The 23,873-nt window shown below is 40.1% G+C and overlaps 1 protein-coding gene across 2 annotated transcripts in view; it reads right to left on the minus strand.

Annotated features, from left to right (window-relative positions):
- LOC307033746 (glycine receptor subunit beta-like) overlaps nt 1-23,873 on the minus strand; it is a 186,598-nt gene continuing 162,725 nt past the window's right edge. Inside the window, exons 10-11 of one of the 2 annotated variants that reach the window (XM_079672322.1) lie at nt 19,395-19,553; nt 1-1,429 (exon numbers count right to left, since the gene is read on the minus strand). In XM_079672322.1, the coding sequence (XP_079528448.1) occupies nt 1,136-1,429; nt 19,395-19,553 (453 nt within the window). In that variant the 3' untranslated portion in view covers nt 1-1,135. The remainder of the gene's footprint in view (nt 1,430-19,394; nt 19,554-23,873) is intronic. The other variant, XM_079672323.1, reaches the window with a different exon arrangement.

Below are 23,873 nucleotides of genomic sequence, written 5' to 3' on the forward strand. Positions count from 1 at the left end.
TGGAGCTGAATTTTTTTTAATGTTTTTTTTTTTATGTGTGAGCTTTGATATCACTATTTCAAAAGAAAAAAGAAAGTCATGAATGGGATGAATTTGTAAGTTTTTATTTAAAATGACTTAAATAAAGGTTTTATTAAAAGTCGCTCTCTCTCGCTCTTGCTCTCTCTCGCTCTCTAAATATATATGACAAGGAAAAAAAAACAAGGAACATCAACATTTTTGCATTGTCGGTTTGGGCAAATGTGAAACTCCGCCTATGGTCGTATTGGTGATAACGTGACATGTTCCAGTGGTGTGCCTTAAAGCTAGAAATCTAGCCGTGTGTGGAACTGTGTGCAATGGACTCCATAGCCTAGTGGGGGTTTCCCGTGGATATGCGTCTTCTCTTGTTCTCTCTTCTCATCTTATGAATTGTGGTAATAATAAAGATTGATTCTATTTTGTATACATCTGTCTCTGTCTCTGTGTTTATTTCTGACTAAGTGCTCATTTTTTCCTGCCACAACTGAGCAAATCAAACATTTATTACAGAATCAACTTTTGACAGTGTGGAACCTATATTCTTCCAAATGAAACTGTTCCAATAAAATGAACCCCAATTATACAGTTGACATGATGAAATAACAAAGATCTCATGTAACTTCATTTACAATATATGTATTCCTTTATTATTTGCATATTCTTACATTTTTGGAATAAGGTCTTATTTAAGTTTGTGTGTCTCACATTTGAGTTCTATATCTTTAACATAAACTGTTACCAATATTATTTTTTCTTCATGAAAAAGCATGTATATCTAATGGAAAGCATAGGGGTTTTGGTGTGAGCAAAGCAGGATTTGTTTCACATTAAACACAAGGAGCTGTATCAGAGACAACATGCAGTGCCTACTTAATGCCTGGGTTTGAGAGGAACTCCAGTCAACAGCCTCAAGGTCTTGTAGTTGTGTTGATTAACATTGTGTCCCAACAACCACAGCAGTGTCATCAGCTCTGCAAACATGGCTCTGGATTTTTTTAAGTAAATAGTTAGGTAAGTGAATTTGCAAGGTCAATACACTTTCAATAACAGTATGGTAACAAACTACAGTTAACAAATCCCTTTATTTTCACCCTATTCTCATTTCCCCCCCCTCTCACAGATAGACAGACCAGTAGACAACATTAAAGAAGAGAAATGAGAATGGAAAGAGGGCTCTTGCATAGAGATCAACACGTTTGGCTGCAGCAGGTATGACAGGTTTGGGTGGTGCTGGTTTCTTGTTGGCTTTGTTCTGTGACTTGAGGGCCCCAGATACTTCAACAGGTTTACCATAACAGTCAAAATTGGAAAGTTCAAAGTCTCGAGGTAAAGATCCCACAATGCTGAAGTCATTGGAGCGAAGGTCCGACTTGGAGGTGCAAACTTTCTTAAAGCGAGTTTCCACCACCTAAAAGACAGAAACTGAATTCAGTAATATGATAGTCACCGTGGCTTCAAGTGTTTCAAGAAAGACTCAGGTGCCATTACTCTTTTTTTTTTATTATACATCAATTGTTATAATGATGCCTGATGTGTTATTTTTGTCTTGATCAAGGAAAGGAAACTTATTCCGCAATTATTATTATTATTATTAAGCTTATAATTTAGGAGAAATGCCCCCTTGTTCACGTCACTTCATTTCTCAGCAATGCCAGCATTAACAAAGGTGAATTGCATTGGAGCTGTGCTTATGTTGATGATATGCTTACAAAGTCAGATTGAAACAACTTTTCCATCTTTATAATGTTTTCCAAAATGAGATGGCAAATAGTTTGCTACTATAAATCAGCAGCATTTGCTGAACATTGGAGCATTATGCCGCTGCTCGGTGTTCAGCCTACTGTTTGGACGGCAGGTCCCGCTTAAATGTTGTAATCCACTGTCTGATTGCCACACAAGCAATGTCGCCTGATACAGTGGAGGAAATAATTATTTGATCCCTTGCCGATTTTGTAAGTTTACCCACTTACAAAGAAATGAACAGTCTATAATTGTAATGGTAGGCTTATTTGACTTATGAGAGACAGCATATCCAACACAGTCACACAAAAAAACGTGTAATAACTACGTTGGTCCACAACTTGGGACGTAGTATTTCTACAAAAACGCCTCTGAAATTGTAGGATCCCTACGTTTTTTTTCACAATTCATCTCCAATGGCTGGCGTCTATGTAACGTGATCTTCAAATTTCTCCGTGCAGAAAAAAAAAACATGGCCAACATTAGTTTTATTCTCAGTGGAAAATGCCAATTTTAAGGTTAGTTTGGCCATTAAAATGCGTTTTGATGTCATTTGATGCGAGAAATATGAGTTGTTATTTCAGATGATGTGTGCAGTGGATGTACATGATCTTTAGTTTGCTAGTTATTACGAAGAATACTTCAGGAAATTGTGTAACTGTTTAATGGTGTTATCTTTATTGCTACCCCCTTCCCCGTCAATTTATAGTGTTGGTCCACAGCGCAAACTTATTAGTTTAACAAAATCTGCATCTAAAATGGCATAGATAGCCTACGTTATTTTCCCCTGTGCAATTCTCCATTTACTCAACAATAACACATAGTTATCCTTGCGTTTATTTATTTGTTTGATTAATAAACGCAAGTTTGAATCCGTCAGGGCTGTTAGAAATTAAAATCAATGTTTTAATGGAGAAATGTAGTTTAAACATGCCGTCAGTTTTAATGCTCTTTTATACTGAAAAACCAGAAATTCTTGTGCACAAGCAGTTAAGCTTTTATTCTGAAAATCCTTCATCTACGGTTAGCATTTAGCATGTGGCTAATATACGATTTCCTGAAGAGGTGAATTTAGTAGCGAAATGATATGGAGTGGTGCAAACCGAAGCCTACTGATTTAACACTACAACTACAGATGTCGAGATACTACCATGCTGAATATTAAATGAAGGTACAGTTTATTTGAATACATTATTGTTTACAGACGAGAGTAGCATGTGACAACATCCGGAATGACCGGAAACCAAACGAGCCGAGAAGTATTTTTTAGAGTATTGATTACAGCGTTTAGAATGTGTTAAATGAAAAGTGATGAAAGAGAATATGAGGAGAAAAGGCGTGTTAAGCATATATTGAATGTGAAAAGAACCAATCCTCTGTTTAAATGCAACAACGGACATTGGAGACGAGGTGAGCCGGTTGGCGGGGAGGAGTCAGCAGAGGATATATAACGGCACCGGAGGAGAGATCCGGTCTCTTCTCTTCCCTAACGAGGAGCGGATCACAGCTGTTTGTCTGACTGAACAATATCATGCTTGTGACCAACCCGCGCCTTTTTTAATTAAAGTACCCAATTGAACTTTCACAGAGACTCCATTTAGTCTCCTTTTAAAGCTTCTCTCCTGGACGGGAGAATAACGAACACAGTTAACAGGGCCGAGGGTCGGAGCAGCTCATTTGCTTTAGAGAATATTACACCCGGAAGTAAGTATTCTCTCCGCTTCGCTTGACAAACCCCGTGATAGTCCTCAAGCTCTGTGATTGGAGAGTGTGCTCCGAGGGTTACGCCGAGCGTCGAACAACACTTTGAAATGGGATGGAATCACGGCAGACTGTCCAAAACTGGATTTGAACGGGTCCACCCCGTCCCCCCCTCCCCCACCCCGTCCCCAGAACTACACATGCTGGCTATTGTGTGTTTTTCGCAACATGCTCTATGGGACGTCTCTACTGGAAATTGTAGTTTTAAAAGACGTTTTCGTATTTCCCATAATAAGAAGTTGCCAGTATTAAACTGTGTACATCCCTTGAGGTTTAGGGGATAGGAACACTCAAATTTCAAACATATAATTAATAAATGGGTGAAAATTGCTTGTGCCCATAATGAGCAGCATTAATATATACCCACATGACAGCTAAGGTCAGAAGAGCTTTATTTAACAGCTGGTATTATGTCTGTGACCCCTCCTGTTGTTAATTGATAAGCCTGAAACATGCACTTGTCAAGGTTCAGAGGCAAATTGTGCACATATGGCAGTAGCCATCGATCATCTTAAGATAAGATATACTTTATTGATCCCAAGTTGGAAACATTTGCGTTACATCAGCATGTGTAACAGTTGTAAATATGCAGTGGTGTTTGTTTGTAAATCATTTAGTATAATCACACAAATTCTGTGTTTTATATTTAATAATTCTGTGTTCTTTATTTATTGATTGTTCAATACCTGACAAGGTCGGAGATGGAAAATTTGGGTCGCAGGTTCCTCAACAGTGCATTACAAGACATCGATCAATATGTGTGTATACTCCACCAATAAACTGTCATATTCTGCACATTTCTTATACTATCTACATACATCTTATAAGAGTATAATACATATGTATAATAGCAGTTAAAATAAGTGCTTCAACATAGTTAACATTGCTGGAGGTATACACACATATTGATAGATGTCTTGTAATGCACTGTTGAGGAAACTGTGACACAAGTCTTTCATTCATTGCATAACTACACCGTAGTTGTGTATATGATATGTCAATAAACCTTAGGAAATCTTGAAAGGGGTGTGCAAAATAGTCATTATATACAGTCTTTAATTAAGTATTAGTAGACAATAACGAGTAATGAATATACTTTATAGGGATCCTTTTAATATCTAATAATAAAATGAAATTCAATAACATGCTTTAACCACTAGGTGTCCCTTTATATCAGCTGTGCGCCGTTATGGTGTAAATACAGCCTATCTACCAATTGGATCAAATATAAAAGTCAGCCGAATTAGTATTGATACTGCTTGGAGACGTAGTGTGTGAAAATAAATGTAGGATGTTGTTTAATTGCTTATATATATGTTCCCCGTCATATGTAATATTTAATGCAGCCGAACCGTATATTACAATGCCGTTATGTGATGATTTTCAAAGAGAAAAGCAAGCACACTCGGAATAAAGTATTTTATTTAAAAAAAAAATGTCGGTCTGTTTCCGGTATTTGTTTATAATGAGGCTTTATTGGAAGTATTAAAGTAAAGTATTATGGCGGAAAGTTTGATACAGTGTATTTCTGCTATATTCATTTTAATAATGTCCCATTTTTAGCATAACCTGTGACTTCTGGCTTGAGTGGGGTGATTGCCCGTTGAGAAGTATTTTTCAGAAAGTCTTGTTTTATTTGATTTCTCTCTGTTTTATTCTTTCATGTTGTGAGTACTTATTTGCTACAACATTTGTGTTAGCTTAAACATGTTTAATTACTCTATATGAAATGGAAGCAGCTTTTATGACAGAGACGAGAGAGCTGGGGGAGGGGACATTCTTCTTAAAAGATCTCCACCATGTCAAATATTAGGGAAGTCTACATGATAAATATATGTGTGTCTTTAATTAATTTGTATCAACAATAGAAGTAATGTTTTCCTCGGTATTGTGGATATTAAGGTAACTCTCATGTGATATTTGTATAATCCAACTATATCTTAAAAGTTGCCAAGAGTAGGTGAAACGAAATGTGCTTTAACAACTGAGGGGGGGAGGATAGGAGAAACTCTATGCAAGAATGCGACAATAACGATGTGATGTGAGACTGGGTTGGAGAATTGCACAGGGGAAAATAACGTATCTATGCCACCATTTTAGATGCACATTTTGTTAAACTAATACGTTTGCGCTGTGGACCAACCCTATAAATTGACGGAGAAGGGGGTAGCAATAAAGATAACACCATTAAACAGTTACACAACATAACAGAAATAATATCGATAGCAGCGTCCCTAGCAACCACCTTGGTAACAATGAAAACGTTGAATGGACACAATTTCCTGAATTAATCTTCGTAATAACTAGCAAACTAAAGATCATGTACATCCACTGCACAAATAATCTGAAATAACAACTCATATTTCTCGCATCAAATGACATCAAAAGCATTTTAATGGCCAAACTAACCTTAAAGGGGACCTATCATGCAAAATGCACCTTTGTACGTCTTTTATACATGAATATGTGTCCCCGGTGTTCCAGGGAACTCACCAAGTGTCAGAAAACACAACCCTCTCTATTTTCCTCCTTAACCAAATCTCTAAAAAAAGGGGCTGCAACGGATCTGAAAAAAACGGATCCAGATTTCAACACTTTTCTACGTCACAAAGAGGTCTTCCGGTTATTGGTCAACTCTCCACCTATCAGGGGAATGAGCTACGGCCACCTGAGTAGTTATATTCATCCCGCTTCCATCACATTAGTATGCATAAAGAAGTGACAGGTCACACTTCCCCCATTATGCAAGCCTCCCCTTTGATCGAGGTGTGAGATCTCAAGTAGGTGTGATATCCCAAGTAGGTGTGAGATCCGTCGATAGGAGGGGGGTCATGTGTATTCACAGGTGTGAAAAGCCCCTACTGTTGTGCCTTATGGTGTATAATAAAAAATGTTTCAATCACATTAGTATGCATAAAAAGTGACAGGTGGGCCCGTCCCCAAGTGTGTGTGTGTGTGTGTGTGTGTGTGTGGGTGGGTGTGGGGACCTTCACGTATGTCCTCCCAAGGAGGTGTGTGTGTGTGTGTGTGTGTGTGTGTGTGTGTGTGTGTGTGTGTGTGTGTGTGTGTGTGTGTGTGTGTGTGTGTGTGTGTGTGTGTGTGTGTGTGTGTGTGTGTGTGTGTGTGTGTGTGTGTGTGTGTGTGTGTGTGTGTGTGTGTGTGTGTGTGTGTGTGTGTGTGTGTGTGTGTGTGTGTGTGTGTGTGTGTGTGTGTGTGGGGGGGACCTTCACTCCTGAGCTATAGGTGCCTGTCTTAACACCCCATGGCCCTGCAGTCGGCCAGAGGCTGTAAAAGTCCTGGAAAGCAGGCAGGCACCTCGTTTGAGAGAAGACTGTGTGTGTATTAGAGAGCCTGAGGAGACACATTTTTACCGCCCATGCTTGACTGTTTATCTGTGCACATTCAACTGTATACAATACAACACAAAAATGCCCAGTGCTTCTAAGAAATAAGTTCAGAAAGCTCTGAAAGCTCTAACAAAAGTAACTCTCCAGGTATTTCAGACAGAGTATGCGGATTCGGTCTGATCAGAACAAAGAAAGCACCTTTTGCATTCCTACTGTCACACTTTCCTCTTACTATGGCCAGTGTCTGTAAAGGTGGGGGGGACTGTCTCCCCCCTTCCTGCCATCTCTCTCTGTTTCTGCTGATGTGTAAAATATACAAAATAACGTTTTATATACTTACTCTCTTGTTAAATAGGCGATGAAGTTTGCAGCGTAAGCCAGCCATCAGTGTTCTAGTTTTAAGGCTTTGCATACCTCAAAGTGTATCTAAAAGTATCTTGGCAAGAGAAAAAAAAAGCAAAAATGCGCCTAGACCATTAAAAAGAAACCAAATTGCTGCTAAGAAATAAGTTCAGAAAGCTATGACTCCAGTGGAACACTGTTAGAGTCAAAACTAACTCTCAATGTATTCAGACAGAGTATGCAGATTGGGGCTGATCAGAACAAAGAACCTTTGCCTTCCTAGTCAAAAAGTGTTGATTAAGTTAGTCTACACACACTTCCTTACTGTCACACTTTCCACTTACTATGGCTGTCAGGCCTTTTGGGGTGTGTGTGTGTCTGTCTGTCTGTCTGTCTGTCTGTCTGTCTGTCTGTCTGTCTGTCTGTCTGTCTGTCTGTCTGTCTGTCTGTCTGTCTGTCTGTCTGTCTGTCTGTCTGTCTGTCTGTCTGTCTGTCTGTCTGTCTGTCTGTCTGTCTGTCTGTCTGTCTGTCTGTCTGTGTGTGTGTGTGTGTGTGTGTGTGTGTGTGTGTGTGTGAGCCTGGCCCTGCCCCCTCCTCCCTCCTTCCTGCCATCTTATCACTAGACAGAGGGGGGAGGGGTTCTCTCTAAAACACAGTGTCTGTAAAGGTGGGGGAAGACTGTCTCCCCCCTTCCTGCCATCTCTCTCTCTGTTTCTGCTGATGTGTAAAATATACAAAATAACGTTTTATATACTTACTCTCTTGTTAAAAGGTGATGAAGTTTGCAGCGTAAGCCAGCCATCAGTGTTCTAGTTTTAAGGTTTTGCATACCTCAAAGTGTGTCTAAAAGTATCTTGGCAAGAGAAAAAAAGCCAAAATCCGCCTAGGCCATTAAAAAGAAACCGAATTCCACGTTTTACAAATGAACAGACACAAATGCAGACTTGACTACTTGGCAGTTGATTAAAGCAGATGTGTCCTTTTTCATCTCTCAAAGGTTTGGGTCCTGTTCAACACTGGGTAAAGAAATATATTCAATATACAGTCATTTGTACGTAAAGATTTTTTTAAGTTGTAAGCACTTAGAAATATACGTTTGATTGCATTTAAAGTGGCTGTAGACAACTTATCATAATGAAGTAGTTGATTGCACAAATTTGTAATGGATGTAAAATAAAGACGACATTAGCATTTAAATTGGCTCCCTATAAGACTTGCTTTCTCTTTGAAATTATGTCTGGTTATGAGTAGTGTTCTCCCTTTCACAATAAAAAGCCCAAACACAATACTTTCTGAATCACTGCAGGAAGTAATGTGCTAAAATGCAAATACAAATAGCTTACAGTAGCTCCCAATTAGTTGAACAATTGGAAAATCGCAAGGACTGTGGAAACACCTACTGGCAAAGGATTGTGGATGCAAATTATGCAAAGAGGAAGAAAAAACATTCTATCTAAAGCTATATAACACAATCTGCATATTGACAGTATGAGTACAACAAAAACAGTATGCATGTTGATGCAAACGACGATGTTCAGTAAACGATCAATCAAAATCGAAGGATCCAATGTATTTTTAAATGGAGCAGAAATAGAACTAGTCTCCCAGTTCAAGTATCTTGAACAGGGAGTGTCATATTGGACTCGCACCTGACTTTTTAAGAAACATATCCAGAAAGTATCCAATACCATTAAATTCAAATTGCAACATTTTAAACAAATTAGACCTTTTCTTAACTGTCAATGCTGCAAAGTCATACCTCCACTGTATGATTCTATCCCACATTGAATACTGTTTTACAAACTGGTCGTCTGCTTGTGCCACACACCTGAAACCCATAGAACAGCTGTTCAAGAGAGCTATCCAGGTGTTTAACAGAAAGCCACAGTCATACCACCACTGTACCATCCTTGAAAATCACAATCTCTTGAGTTTTTGACAATTTTAAGTCTTTTAAAAGTATGTGTTTTTTAGATAATATTTACATGGGCTGGCTCCCCTCCCCTTGGGGGAATTCATCCACAGAAAACACACTGGACGCAGCACTAGGTCAGAAACCAGAGGAGACTGTGAAGTCCACCACAGACGGACCACCTTTGGACAAAATGTCCTCTCCATTAAAGGCAGCTCATTGTGGAATAGCCCCCCAACTGAGATACGGGATTGTCCCACTCTCAATAGTTTTAAAGGTCAACATAAAGAATGATTGAGCAACAAACAGACGTGTAATCACCGCTAAATGCACTTTAACACAGGGGTATCTCCTCTTGCACTTTATGTAGCGCTTTTATCTTATCTTGCACTTTATATATCAAAGCTACTACATTGTACTGCCATGTGGTAAATGCTTGTATGCTGCTCATGCTCTTTCTGCATATCATGTATTTATTTTTGCTGTTTATATATATATATATATATATATATATATATATATATAAATGTCATGTTCTTATATGCTGTATGTGACGGGACTATAGATGGAAATTAGCTCAAAGCTAAAATCCGGCTCATTTACACTTGTAGGCATTATTTTTGTTTTAAAGTGTTCATCAATGTGCACTACGGTAGCCCTGAAGAAAATTAAAAATTAAAATATGTTATCGATGTCCCCATTCCCAGTTTATTTTGGGAATAATTGCGATGTTTACTATGTTTTGGTAGCTCTTAACTAAACAGAATTTTTGTAAAAGACTGCGACTCTAAAAGGGAAGTTTATGATTTTAACACTGTTTCGATTTAACAATACATTATACAATATTACGACTTTTTGCCATATTTTTAACACAATATACTTGTACCTTTTTTTTTTTTTTTTGTGGTTGTAGGGCTTCAAGATATTTTGCATGTCATGCATAAACACGGTGTCATCTTTTCCTTGAAACTGACGTGCTGCCGTTTTACAAAACAAGTTATTTTTGTGCTTCTTCATCCTCTGAATTTTCCTCCCCCGTCCCTCTTCCTTCAGCCAGCACAACAAGAATCAAGGTGGATCTGTGAAATGAAACACCTCTTCCCAAAGCGTGACTTCCCTATTGAGAGCATGCGTCTTCGGCAGTAGGGTCTAAACCAATTGGCCAGATATACTAACATGCAGAACGTACGGTATGTTTGAAGACTAACCATTTATCCAGTTCAAGCTGTCTTTAAGATGTGACATTACGCTCTGACTATTCCCCGTAAAATCGTGACAAACTATTACTTATTCTTAAATTTGACCTCTTGCTGCTTGGTTGAAAATGATAGATGAAAAATAACTTTTAAAAAAAAAAGACTCAAACAGCGAGGGACATTATACTGGTGAAAAAACTCTCAATTCTACAGATGACTCCCCCGACTCAACGCAATAAGTCCCTCCCTCCACTCAGCAAAGCATCTAAAACTAAGGACCCCACTAAGACGACAGTTTGAAAACTAGCTATGGATCTGAGAAAAACCAAGTCTCCCCCCGCGAGTTGCAGCCTGGAACAAACTCCTGGACTACCATCATCACCACCATTCTGGACACCCGAATCTTGCAATACTACTGCTGCTTATTTTGCTCCTTGGGCCAAGACGTCTCTGTTTATGGACACAGTGAAATCAGTGTTGGTTGATATTGTGGAGGGGGTGATACATCGGTACAGAGAAGAAATATGCAACGGATGCCGAGTCAGTCACCCCGGCCAGAGGCAACACGATTGTCTGAATGACATGCCCGATTTTTTCTTCAGAAACAATTACAACGCGTTAATGAAAAGACTCTGGCTCACCGACTTTATTACTGAGATCGACCAAATTCTTATTGATAAAGAAATGTTCACGGATGATTGGAGGATCCAAGGCGCTTCGGAGGCTTTTCTGCACAATCTCAAAAATTGTAGACGCCTCAAGGAGAGACTTGAAAAGATCCATGCCGAGTTGGATGAAGAAGAAGAAGACTAATAAGTTGGTTGAAGCCAGGGATTTTTTCTTTTTTGATTCATTTACTTTTTCTTTAAAGTAAAATAAAAATGGGGAACTACTATGCAAAACGCTCGGTATATATTGATCAGAATGTAGTCAATACCCTTTTAATAAGTGTGGTGATGAGGACGATTGAAAACAGAGTGAATAGTGATCCCTGTGTAAACAGAATGGCTGAAGTTTGTAAACTAAAAGACATTTTAGATATCGTTCGTTCTGGCAGTACTATTCCTGGTCATTGGGAAACGATTGTAAACTAAACATTTAAAGTGGTCCTGGAATCTTCATTTTCCGAAACATTCTGTAACATTATCGAAGAAATGAAACAAACATCAAAAGTGTATCATGTGCTCTCATTGTATGCTCTGTTTGTAGATGTAATGCATCTTTGTGTCAAAAACAGCATACACATGAATATTTTGACTGAAGTGAAAAAACTCCATCATGATATTTCCAGTAATCTGGGGAATTCTAAGCTGGAGACGGTCCTGGGGATGTTACAATCAGTATAACTATTGATTTTGTGTGTGAAAAAATGTAAATGTAAATAGGACATTTAAAAAAAAAAAGAAAAAAAAAGTGTTTTTTACATTTTAAAAACTGTTGTCTTCATTATAGCAAGGGGAGTGTGTCTGATACATGTGTATTACAGTCCTTCACATGCACTGTTGTCTTCATTATAAGAAGGGGAGGGTAACAGTGAAGATGTTTGATACATGTGTATTGAAACGTGCGTATTATACCCCCACAGAAACACAGAAACATGGAAACAAAGAAACCACTGAAACACTGAAAAAACACAGAAACACTAAAACACCGACACACAGAAACACCGAAACACAGAGACACAGAACCACAGAAACACCGAGACACAGAACCACAGAGACACAGAAACACAGAAACAGAAAAACACAGAAAACACAGAAACACAGAAACACAAAAACACAAAAACACTGAAACACCGACACACCGAGACACAGAACCACAGAAACACAGAAACACAGAAACAGAAAAACACAGAAACACAGAAAACACAGAAACACAGAAACACAAAAACACAAAAACACTGAAACACCGAAACACCGAGACACAGAACCACAGAAACACAAAAACACAGAAACACAGAAAACACAGAAACACAGAAACACAAAAACACAGAAAACACAGAAACACAAAAACACAAAAACACAGAAAACACAGAAACACAAAAACACAGAAAACACAGAAACACAGAAACACAAAAACACTGAAACACCGACACACAGAACCACAGAAAACACAGAAACACAGAAACACAGAAAACACAGAAACACAAAAATACAAAAACACAGAAAACACAGAAAACACAAAAACACAAAAACACAAAAACACAAAAACACAAAAACACTGAAACACCGACACACAGAAACACCGAAAACACTGAAAACACAAAAAAAAGGCTTGTGTGCTAGTATGGTTTTTGAATAAACACATCAGTATTTTAAAAAGTCAATTAGTATCAGCCGCCCATCGACTTTTTAAAATACTGATGTGTTTATTCAAAAACCATACTGGTACACAAGCCTGTTTTTTGTGTTTTCAGTGTTTTTGGTGTTTCTGTGTGTCGGTGTTTCAGTGTTTTTGTGTTTTTATGTTTCTGTGTTTCTGTGTTTTCTGTGTTTTTGTGTTTCTGTGTTTTCTGTGTTTCTGTGTTTCTGTGCTTCTGTGTTTCTGTGGTTCTGTGTTTCTGTGTTTTCTGTGTTTCTGTGTGTCGGTGTTTCAGTGTTTTTGTGTTTCTGTGTTTCTGTGTTTTTGTGTTTCTGTGTTTCTGTGTTTCTGTGTTTTTGTGTTTCTGTGTTTTTGTGTTTCTGTGTTTCTGTGGTTCTGTGTCTCGGTGTTTCAGTGTTTTTGTGTTTTTGTGTTTTTGTGTTTCTGTTTTTCTGTGTTTTCTGTGTTTCTGTGTTTTTGTGTTTCTGTGTTTCTGTGTTTCTATGTCTCTGTGGTTCTGTGTCTCTGTGTTTCGGTGTTTCTGTGTTTCTGTGGTTCTGTGTCTCTGTGTTTCGGTGTTTCTGTGTGTCAGTGTTTCAGTGTTTCTGTTTTTTTTCAGTGTTTCAGTGGTTTCAGTGTTTTCTGTGTTTCCATGTTTCTGTGTTTCTGTGGGGGTATAATACGCACGTTTCAATACACATTTATCATACATCTTCACTGTTACCCTCCCCTTGTTATAATGCAGACAACAGTGCATGTGAAGGACTCATATACACACATGCATTTCCAAACATTTGGACTACCTATGTTGCAAATGTATTATCTTTTCAATTTACACACGGCATCTATTGCACGTCTGTCCGTCCTGGGAGAGGGATCCCTTCTCTGTTGCTCTCCCTGAGGTTTCTCCCATTTTCCCCTTTAAACTATGGGTTTTCTCTGGAAGTTTTTCCTTGTACGATGTGAGGGTCTAAGGACAGAGGGTGTCGTATTGTCATACTGATATTCTGTACAAACTGTGAAGTCCACTGAGACAAATGTAACATTTGTGATATTGGGCTATATAAATAAACATTGATTGATTGATTGAAAATAAGCAGCAGCAGTATTGCAAGATTCGGGTGTCCAGAATGGTGGTGATGATGGTAGTCCAGGAGTTTTTTCCTGGCTGCAACTCACGGGGGGAGACTTGGTTTTTCTCAGATCCATAGCTAGTTTTCAAACTGTCGTCTTAGCGGGGTCCTTCGTTTTAGATGCTTTGCTGAGTGGAGGGAGGGACTTATTGCGTTGAGTGGGGGGAGTCATCTGTAGAATTGAGAGTTTTTTCATCAGTATAATGTCCCTCGCTGTTTGAGTCTTTTTTTTTTCAAAGTTATTTTTCATCTATCATTTTCAACCAAGCAGCAAGAGGTCAAATGTAAGAATAAGTAATAGTTTGTCACAATTTTACGGGGAATAGTCAGAGCGCAATGTCACATCTTAAAGACATCTTGAACTGGATAAATGGTTACTCTTCAAACATACCGTACGTTCTGCATGTTAGTATATCTGGCCAATTGGTTTAGACCCTACTGCCGAAGACGCATGCTCTCAATAGGGAAGTCACGCTTTGGGAAGAGGTGTTTCATTTCACAGATCCACCTTGATTCTTGTTGTGCTGGCTGAAGGAAGAGGGACGGGGGAGGACAATTCAGAGGATGAAGAAGCAGAAAAATAACTTGTTTTGTAAAACGGGCAGCACGTCAGTTTCAAGGAAAAGATGACACCGTGTTTATGCATGACATGCAAAATATTTTGAAGCCCTACAACCACAAAAAAAAAAAGGTACAAGTATATTGTGTTAAAAATATGGCAAAAAGTCGAAATATTCTATAATGTATTGTTTCATCAAAACAGTGTTAAAATCACAAACTTGCCTTTTAGAGTCGCAGTCTTTTACAGAAATTCTGTTTTGTTAAGAGCTACCAAAACATAGTAAACATCGCAATTATTCCCAAAACAAACTGGGAATGGGGACATCGATAACATATTTTAATGTTTAATTTTCTTCAGGGTTACCGTAGTGCACATTGATGAACACTTTAAAACAAAAATAATGCCTACAAGTGTAAATGAGCCGGATTTTAGCTTTGAGCTAATTTCCATCTGTAGTCCCGTCACATACAGCATATAAGAACATGACATTTATATATATATATCTATATATATATAGATATATATATATATATATATATATACAGCAAAAATAAATACATAATATGCAGAAAGAGCATGAGCAGCATACACGCATTTACCACATGGCATGTAGTAGCTATGATATATAAAGTGCAAGATAAGATAAAAGCGCTACATAAAGTGCAAGAGGAGGTACCCCTGTGTTAAAGTGCATTTATTTAGCGGTGATTACACGTCTGTTTGTTGCTCAACCATTCTTTAAGTTGACCTTTAAAACTATTGAGAGTGGGCAAATCCCGTATCTCAGTTGGGGGGCTATTCCACAATGAACTGCCTTTAATGGAGAGGACATTTTGTCCAAAGGTGGTCCGTCTGTGGTGGACTTTACAGTCTCCTCTGGTTTCTGACCTAGTGCTGCATCCAGTGTGTTTTCTGCGGATGAATTCCCCCAAGGGGAGGGGGGCCAGCCCGTGTAAATATTATTTCAAAAACACATACTTTTAAAAGACTTAACATTGTCAAAAACTCAAGAAATTGTGATTTTCAAGGATGGTACAGTGGTGGTATGACTGTGGCTTTCTGTCAAACACCTGGATAGCTCTCTTGAACAGCTGTTCTATGGGTTTCAGGTGTGTGGCACAAGCAGACGACCAGTTTGTAAAACAGTATTCAATGTGGGATAGAATCATACAGTGGAGGTATGACTTTGCAGCATTGACAGTTAAGAAAAGGTCTAATTTGTTTAAAATGTTGCAATTTGAATTTAATGGTATTGGATACTTTCTGGATATGTTTCTTAAAAAGTCAGGTGCGAGTCCAATATGACACTCCCTGTTCAAGATACTTGAACTGGGAGACTAGTTCTATTTCTGCTCCATTTAAAAATACATTGGATCCTTCGATTTTGATTGATCGTTTACTGAACATTGTCGTTTGCATCAACATGCATACTGTTTTTGTTGTACTCATACTGTCAATATGCAGATTGTGTTATATAGCTTTAGATAGAATGTTTTCTTCTTCCTCTTTGCATAATTTGCATCCACAATCCTTTGCCAGTAGGTGTTTCCACAGTCCTTGCGATTTTCCAATTGTTCAACTAATTGGGAGCTACTGTAAGCTATTTGTATTTGCATTTTAGCACATTACTTCCTGCAGTGATTCAGAAAGTATTGTGTTTGGGCTTTTTATTGTGAAAGGGAGAACACTACTCAGAGCCAGACATCATTTCATAGAGAAAGCAAGTCTTATAGGGAGCCAATTGAAATGCTAATGTCGTCTTTATTTTACATCAATTACAAATTTGTGCAATCAACTACTTCATTCTGATAAGTTGTCTACAGCCACTTTAAATGCAATCAAATGTATATTTCTAAGTACTTACAACTTAAAAAAATCTTTACGTACAAATGACTGTATATTGAATATATTTCTGTACCCAGTGTTGAACAGGACCCAAACCTTTGAGAGATGAAAAAGGACACATCTGCTTTAATCAACTGCCAAGTAGTCAAGTCTGCATTTGTGTCTGTTCATTTGTAAAACGTGGAATTCGGTTTCTTTTTAATGGCCTAGGCGGATTTTGGCTTTTTTTCTCTTGCCAAGATACTTTTAGACACACTTTGAGGTATGCAAAACCTTAAAACTAGAACACTGATGGCTGGCTTACGCTGCAAACTTCATCACCTTTTAACAAGAGAGTAAGTATATAAAACGTTATTTTGTATATTTTACACATCAGCAGAAACAGAGAGAGAGATGACAGGAAGGGGGGAGACATTCCTGCCCTCCCCCAATAAACACGTTTTTTTATTATTTTTAACATTTAACGTTTTTAATTTTTTTAATTATAAATAAACGGTGAACTTTTATGCTACGATGTATGTGATGTCAGATAGTAACTAAAAAAAGATCACAGGCTACGTCAAATAAATTAATGTGTCTGTTGTGATTTGTGATTCGTCCACATTTAGACCAATCACAGCGTCACACTCTGCCGCCTATTCTGGATTTGTTTATTGTTTATTGTGCATTCTGTAGACTCCCATTTCTGTTTGAATTACAAAATGGACATCAGAAATTGGCTTAAAAGGTCTAAGGATTTATTGAAACGAAATAGCGATGAAAGAACTGCAGCCGATGGTGCTGCTGGCGACCCCTGCACCTGCCATTGCAGCAGCACGCCTTAATGTCACAGGCTTGACCTCGGCAAACCCCGGGGCTGAGTTAGCGAGCCCAGCGAGCCCTTGACTCATCCACGCGGCCGCAACCAACGCTTTCCTCCGAGGCACAGCTCCTTGTGCCCCTACCATCACCACCTGCGTTGCCACACCCTGTACCACACCCGCCATCCTCCTCCTCCGTGCCGGTGCCTCCACTACAGACGCTACCTTGCAGCACATCAACAGGTAGGCTACTTTTGGGCCAGCAACCGCTCAAAGACCAACAGCCCCAGGTGATCTTGGGGTTAATAAACCCAGCCAGGTGAAACTGGATCGTTATCCAGGGAGATTGTTTTCAGTAAAGAAGCGCACTTTTGCCACTGCACTGCACTACAACAGGCCATGGCTTGAATATTTGTTAAAAGCAGACGCAGCCTTTTGTTTACCCTGTAGACAGTTTAAAGTAAATACGTTTACATCTGATGCGGCTTTTACTGTCAAAGGTTTTTGCGACTGGAAACACGCATTACAGAGTGATAAAGGACTGCTAAGGCATGCCTCATCAAAAAACACATTTCATGTGAGAGTTTGTGGAGAGAGAGACATATACGCGAGGAAACAAATAAGGAAATGAGTACTTTGGTGCACACAAATTAGCTGGCATGGAACCGTTATTACTTGTCAGCTGTCGTTGATATTATAGCTTTTTTTAGCTGTCAATCACCTCTCAGACATGACCACGATTCACTCCACAGCATGTCCGAGTCAGGCAGTGTGCTCTTCCTATCGCTGTTTGAGTATACGCTGCACAAAGATGCAGAGTTGACCAAAATAATGTTCTAAGTTAGCTCGGCTCATACTTACCAACCTTGAGACCTCAGAAATCGGGAGCATTTCAAAATGCAAAATGGGGGGGGGGGGGGTGCTAGTTTATCGCCAGAGCTGTTAGATTAACATTAACATGCTTATTGTAGTTCTAAATGCAGCCTGTAGAACCAGGAAAGGAGTGAGCAGAGAGTAGAGTAGTTGTCAATTCTTGTTCTGTTTTCTGTGACTATCTGCCTCACCCTGTCAGACTTTCTGTTGCGTGCGCTACTAAAGAGACGTGTTACCATGGAAACCAAACAATGGTGTAGCTGTATTAAAGTCCGAGTGGAAACAGTCCTGAGTAAATCTGATTGTGTCAGAAATCGGGAGAAATATGACCCCGGGAGGAAACCGGGAGAGGGCAATGAAATCGGGAGTCTCCCGCGAAAATCGGGAGGGTTGACAAGTATGGCTCGGCTGAGCGAAAGGATGCACCTGCAGTGCATAGAAAACAAACCATGCCCAAGGAGGGCTAAACAGTTCATCGTCTCCGTCTCTACCATTTATCTCCGAGTGCAACGATGAGGAAGCTGCCATCCTTACCCAGTGTGTGCCTTGCTCGTGATTTACCAGTGTTTGTGTTGCCACGCAAACAATGTTTCAATAGTGGTTTCTATGTTGCCCTTTATTTGAGTATGTATTTGCGATAAGTGTGTGTCTTTACGCCATGGTGTTGGCCTTGCTATTTGATATATATTGTGCCGCAGGCCCGCAGCACTTGACGGTTTTGTGTGCCCTCCCATGAAAATCATATGCCCTCCCTTTAGATTCATTGTGGCGCCGGGTCGTATTTATGTCCATATCGATCAGATCTAGCAAGTTCTAAATAATGATATGACTGCCTACTTATCAAAATATAGAACAGTATATGCATTTGTTTACATATGGGTCAAAATGACCCCGTTTGGCAGTTCTAGGTATAAATGCTAAACAAAGTCTCTTCATCCCACACCCCTCCAAAATTCACTAGATGATAAATATACACATTTTAGGAGTAGTCACAAAGTTGAGATGTGTGGGTTTGATTTTAACATAAGAAAAAATTACTGGGCTGCTATTCAACATCGTCAATGGTAGAAAACGGTGCATGGTCGAAAAAAAAATAGTCACACATGTGCCTGGTTAATGTTGCCTGACATGTGTGGTTGTGTTCTTGGCTCCACTGCTTCTGTGACAACTTTCTTCTATTTGCTGTACTCTGAACGGTCATTGCTCAGGTTAATCTTGCCCAAACTCTCCAACAGAACCATGTATTTTCCTGCCAATTTGTGTCAGTTCCAAATTCGAACCAGTTTTCGGGGATGCGGGCAGACACTGCTGCAGTGGAAACACACAAAAAAAAACTGGTCCGCTATCAAGCACCAGATCCACACCAGCTCTAAAATTGCTGCAGTGGTAAGGGATATACTTGCAGGTAAATACAAATAAACTAATTAGGGTTTTTGAGATTACATGAAATTTACTCAGATAATATCATATTTAATGATGAATGTGATACTAATACAAATGATGTAAGCGTCAGAAACACATTCATAACCACTGCATTTCAATTCTGCCGAGTTGTGTTTACCTGCAGAGTGTTGACATGTATAGGTGTTCCACCAGTTCCATTGACTGTGTTATTTGTTTTATTTGAAGGCTTTTTTCCTTCTTTCTCTTGCAGAGCTTTCTCCTTTGTAGCCATTTTGGCTTTCTCCTCTTCAATCCGTTTGGGACTGTTAAGCATCACCTAAAAGGAGAAGGAGAGGTAGGCAGAGAGGGAATGAAGGAAAGAGTGGGAAAGAGTGGACAATAAAGAGGGGTTAACTTGGTTTTGGATTTCTGGAAGAACGCACTCCCACCTGTGTGACTCTCTTGTCAATCCAACTTATCCCCCTTAGATGGGGCGAGTTAAGCCACAAGACCATTTTAGAAGTTATATGTGTATGCCCCTTTGCTATATAATATAGAATTATTATTGCATTACACTTTTGATTGACAGAAGACATCCTGAAGTAAATGTTGTTCTTGTTGTCGTCATTTGACTTTTATCTAATTTTTCCTTGCAACATAAGTAAAAATGAAATCATCTTACCAAACTCTCCCCTAGATTCCTTTATTTTCCTGGGCACTATCATCACCCAGAACCTCAAGTGTGAGCAGAACATCAGCATTCTAAAAAAAAAAAAGCCTAGCAGAGGATGTTTTTCCTGCGGCAGGTCCGAAGACAATGACGGAGAACTCCTACACTTTCATCAATGAGTCCATGCTCACCTCCTCGATCAATGTTACGTGCCATGTTTTGTTTGTGTGTCTCTCTCCCCCTCTCCCTCAGGTGCTCCCAATCCCCAATCAGAGCATGCAGAAAGGCCTGAGGAAGGCTGCAGTCCCTGGGTGTTTCTCTATGTCGAGGACGCTTCCTTGGTAGGACATGTCTTCTGAGTCAGGTCCATCAGAAGCGAGGCAAGAATCCTTCCTAGCCTCCGAAAAAGAGGAATGGTGGAACAGGATAACAGATGTGCAGGTGTGCGTCATATGCGAGGCCTTAAATGGAGTGTGATTTCCGCAAAAGACTTTGGAAATTGGTCCGTGCGCAAAGCATTGTGGGGATTTTAAGACCGTGGAGGATACACATGTGCAGCCTCGAAATTTCCTGCAACGAAGGAGGCCGGCCTCGGTAGAATTCCAAGGATCCTGGACATTGGAACAGTCCTTCGGCGGGACTCGATGACGTAGCATCCTTGAAATAGTGGCTCTGGAGGAGCCTTCCTCGACATTGAGAAACACCCCCTCTCTTCCTTCTCCTCTGCGCTGCATGTGTGACCAATAACTATTGTTGTTACTTCCCTTTGTACCCCTAGTTTATAAGGGAACGTGACATAATGTAAAAATAACCGGGAGAAAAAAAGGGAGAAGAAACTGATTGGCAGAATTAGAAGATACAGTTCAATTACTCAAAAAAAAAGAGGGCTCACCAGCCAAAGTAAACTAGGAACAACTTTCTTATAAAAGGAAGTGATTAAATTACACAATTAAAACATCTAACAATTAACAAAACACAGGTTAAACCAACTAGTGTCACACAGAGACCCTACACATCTGAAAACATTTACCCCTCCCTCATTAACCTTGAAGTTTAGCCTCAGTTGCAGCACCGTGGCTGCTGGTGTGGCAGCCCAGGTTGATGAGGGAGGGGTAAATGTTGTCAGACTGAGGAAAGAATTCACCAGGAGAGTTTTCTTGACTAATAGAATGAATTATGGGATTGAAGCTTAAAATAAATGAATTGAAAATGTTTATGGCACTAAGGACCACCCTAATGCTGCAATGGTCACACATGCATCCCAGAAAAAGGAGAGAGAGAGAGACTGCAGCCTTCCTCAGGCCTTTATGCAGGCCCTGATTGGGGATTTGGAGCACCTGAGGGAGAGGCTCGACCTGGAGGGAGACAATCAAACTACTGTTTGTACCCAAAACGTCACCTGCACTCACCATTCCACAACTACACATATTAACTTGGGGCACATCCCCCGTCAATACGGAACCCAAAACACACAAGGCAATCACCAAAACACACATATTATACTGCTCACAAGAGCCCAACATTGGAGCAATACATGGAGAAACTCCATTGGTCAATGGCAGTGAAACTGCAGGAGCAGTGGCAAGGTCTACCACACCTCCACACACTGTTGGGATGCAGTTCACCAACACATCACTAGGCAGCAATTTATTTCCCCACAAGGTTGAAAGAAACACTTGAGCCTCATCCCAATACCCCTCCTCGACTCCTCTCTTCCCCTCCTCCGGGACTTCACCCGGAAATCGATCAAGACACGCCATTTTGAAGGACGTCCCAATAGCTGAAATGCACACGGAGGAGTCGAGGAGGGGTGAGGGAGGAGGGGTGCGGGAGGAGACGAAAGGGAGGATACAGGCGAGCAGACTACGCGGAAGTGTTTTCACTACTCGTGTATAAAAGCCCCGCCCCCACCTTCACAGCTGGTCGATTTCAACAGAGGAAAACCGACAACTGGAAGATGAGTGGAAAAGCGTCACATAAATGTATAAGTGCTCACAGCTACCTTCACAGCTGGTCGATTTCAACAGAGGAAAACCGACAACTGGAAGATGAGTGGAAAAGCGTCACATAAATGTATAAGTGCTCACAGCTCCGTGGGAATTATTATGTGCAATTCATTTCTAAAAGGCTTTCACATTACTATAATTATAGTTTTATTTAAATGTAGGCTACATTTTACACCAAAACGGAACACAAAAGCAGGACCAACCATCATACATTGAATTCCTTGACTAACAAGAGAAAGATTCATTCATTTAAATAAATATTTAACAACAAATGGGCCGGTTCTAAGGGGTTATTCAATTAAGCCTGATGAGAGGGGATACAGCTGTGCACATGTCATCATTAACAGACGTCGTTTAAAAGTGACGTTTGAGTGAACGAGGACATCCCAATTAATACCTGAGGACTCCTCTGTCCTCGCGTCACCTCCTCATGTCTCTCGCTCGCATCTTACGGAGGCAGAGCTAAGACACAAGGAAGGGAAGCGAGTGAGGGAAAGGAGGAGTCGAGGAGGGGTATTGGGATGAGGCTTCTGTCCTTGCGTCACCTCCTCGTGTCTCTCGCTCTCATCTTACGGAGGCGGAGCTAAGACGCAAGGAAGGGAAGCGAGTGAGGGAAAGGAGGAGTCGAGGAGGGGTATTGGGATGAGGCTTTGGTCAGATGGCAAGACTTAGGGGACTTATTCACAGTTTGTAGATCTGGTTGGAACACTAACTGAACACACATCTACATTGCTCTGAGCTAGGTCCACACCCACAGCTTCAAATATGGGAACATCCACACCCACGGCACTCTTACAGACAGACGCAGCACTTAATGGAAAACCTTTGGTACAAGGTTTTGGCATCTCAATAGGACCCCTTAGGCTATCTTACCCCATCACAACCTGTGCAAAGATATTGGTGCAGGATCTATGGAAGCAGAAAGGGGATGGAGTAATGTAATTAAGGCAGTGAGCTTATTGAGGACATGGCAAGTATGGGAGTTGGAACAGCTAAATCTCCCTGACATCGACTTCCTTCACTGTTATGACGCACTGCGTGCTAATAGAACCATTCTTCGGGCAGCAGAGCGGAAATGGTGGAAATCTAGACACCAAGACGACCTCCTAACCTATCAGGCTCTCCTCTCCTCTTTCTCTGCTTCGATCTCTCCGGCAAAAAGCACTTTCTTTCAAGATAAGATCCAATCTTCCTATTCCAATCCCCAAAAACTATTTTCAATCTTTTCCACCGTCTTGGACCCCCCCCAAAGCCCCTTCCCCCTCCTCCCTTCTGTCAAGCGACTTTGTCAACTACACTGAACAAAAATATAAACGCAACACTTCTGTTTTTGCTCCCATTTTTAATGAGATGAACTCAAAGATCTAAAACATTTTCTATATACACAAAATAACCATTTCTCTCAAATATTGTTCACAAATCTGAAAAATAGTGAGCACTTCTCCTTTGCTGAGATAATCCATCCCACCTCACAGGTGTGGCATATCAAGATGATGATTCAACAGCATGATTATTGCACAGGTGTGCCTTAGGCTGGCCACAATAAAAGGCCACTCTGAAACATGCATTTTTGCTTTATTGGCTGTCGAATCAGCATCTTGATATGCCACACCTGTGAGGTGGGATGGATTATCTCGGCAAAGGAGAAGTGCTCACTATCACAGATTTTTTCAGATTTGTGAACAATATTTGAGAGAAATTGTTATTTTGTGTACATAGAAAATGTTTTAGATCTTTGAGTTCATCTCATGAAAAATGGGAGCAAAAACAAAAGTGTTGCGTTTAGATTTTTGTTCAGTGTACTTTGAAAAAATGGTTGATGATATTCGCTCTTCTTTTTCTGACTCACCTTTACTCACCGCTGGGTCACCAGACCCTCCCTTCACCCACACACTAACCTCCTTTTCCCATCTCTCTCCAAGTGAGGTTCTTACCCTTATTACCTCTGCCCGTCCTACCACCTGTCCTCTGGACCCTATCC

The sequence above is a fragment of the Notothenia rossii genome, assembly GCF_949606895.1.
Source record: "Notothenia rossii genome assembly, chromosome: 1".
Taxonomy (NCBI): domain Eukaryota; kingdom Metazoa; phylum Chordata; class Actinopteri; order Perciformes; family Nototheniidae; genus Notothenia; species Notothenia rossii.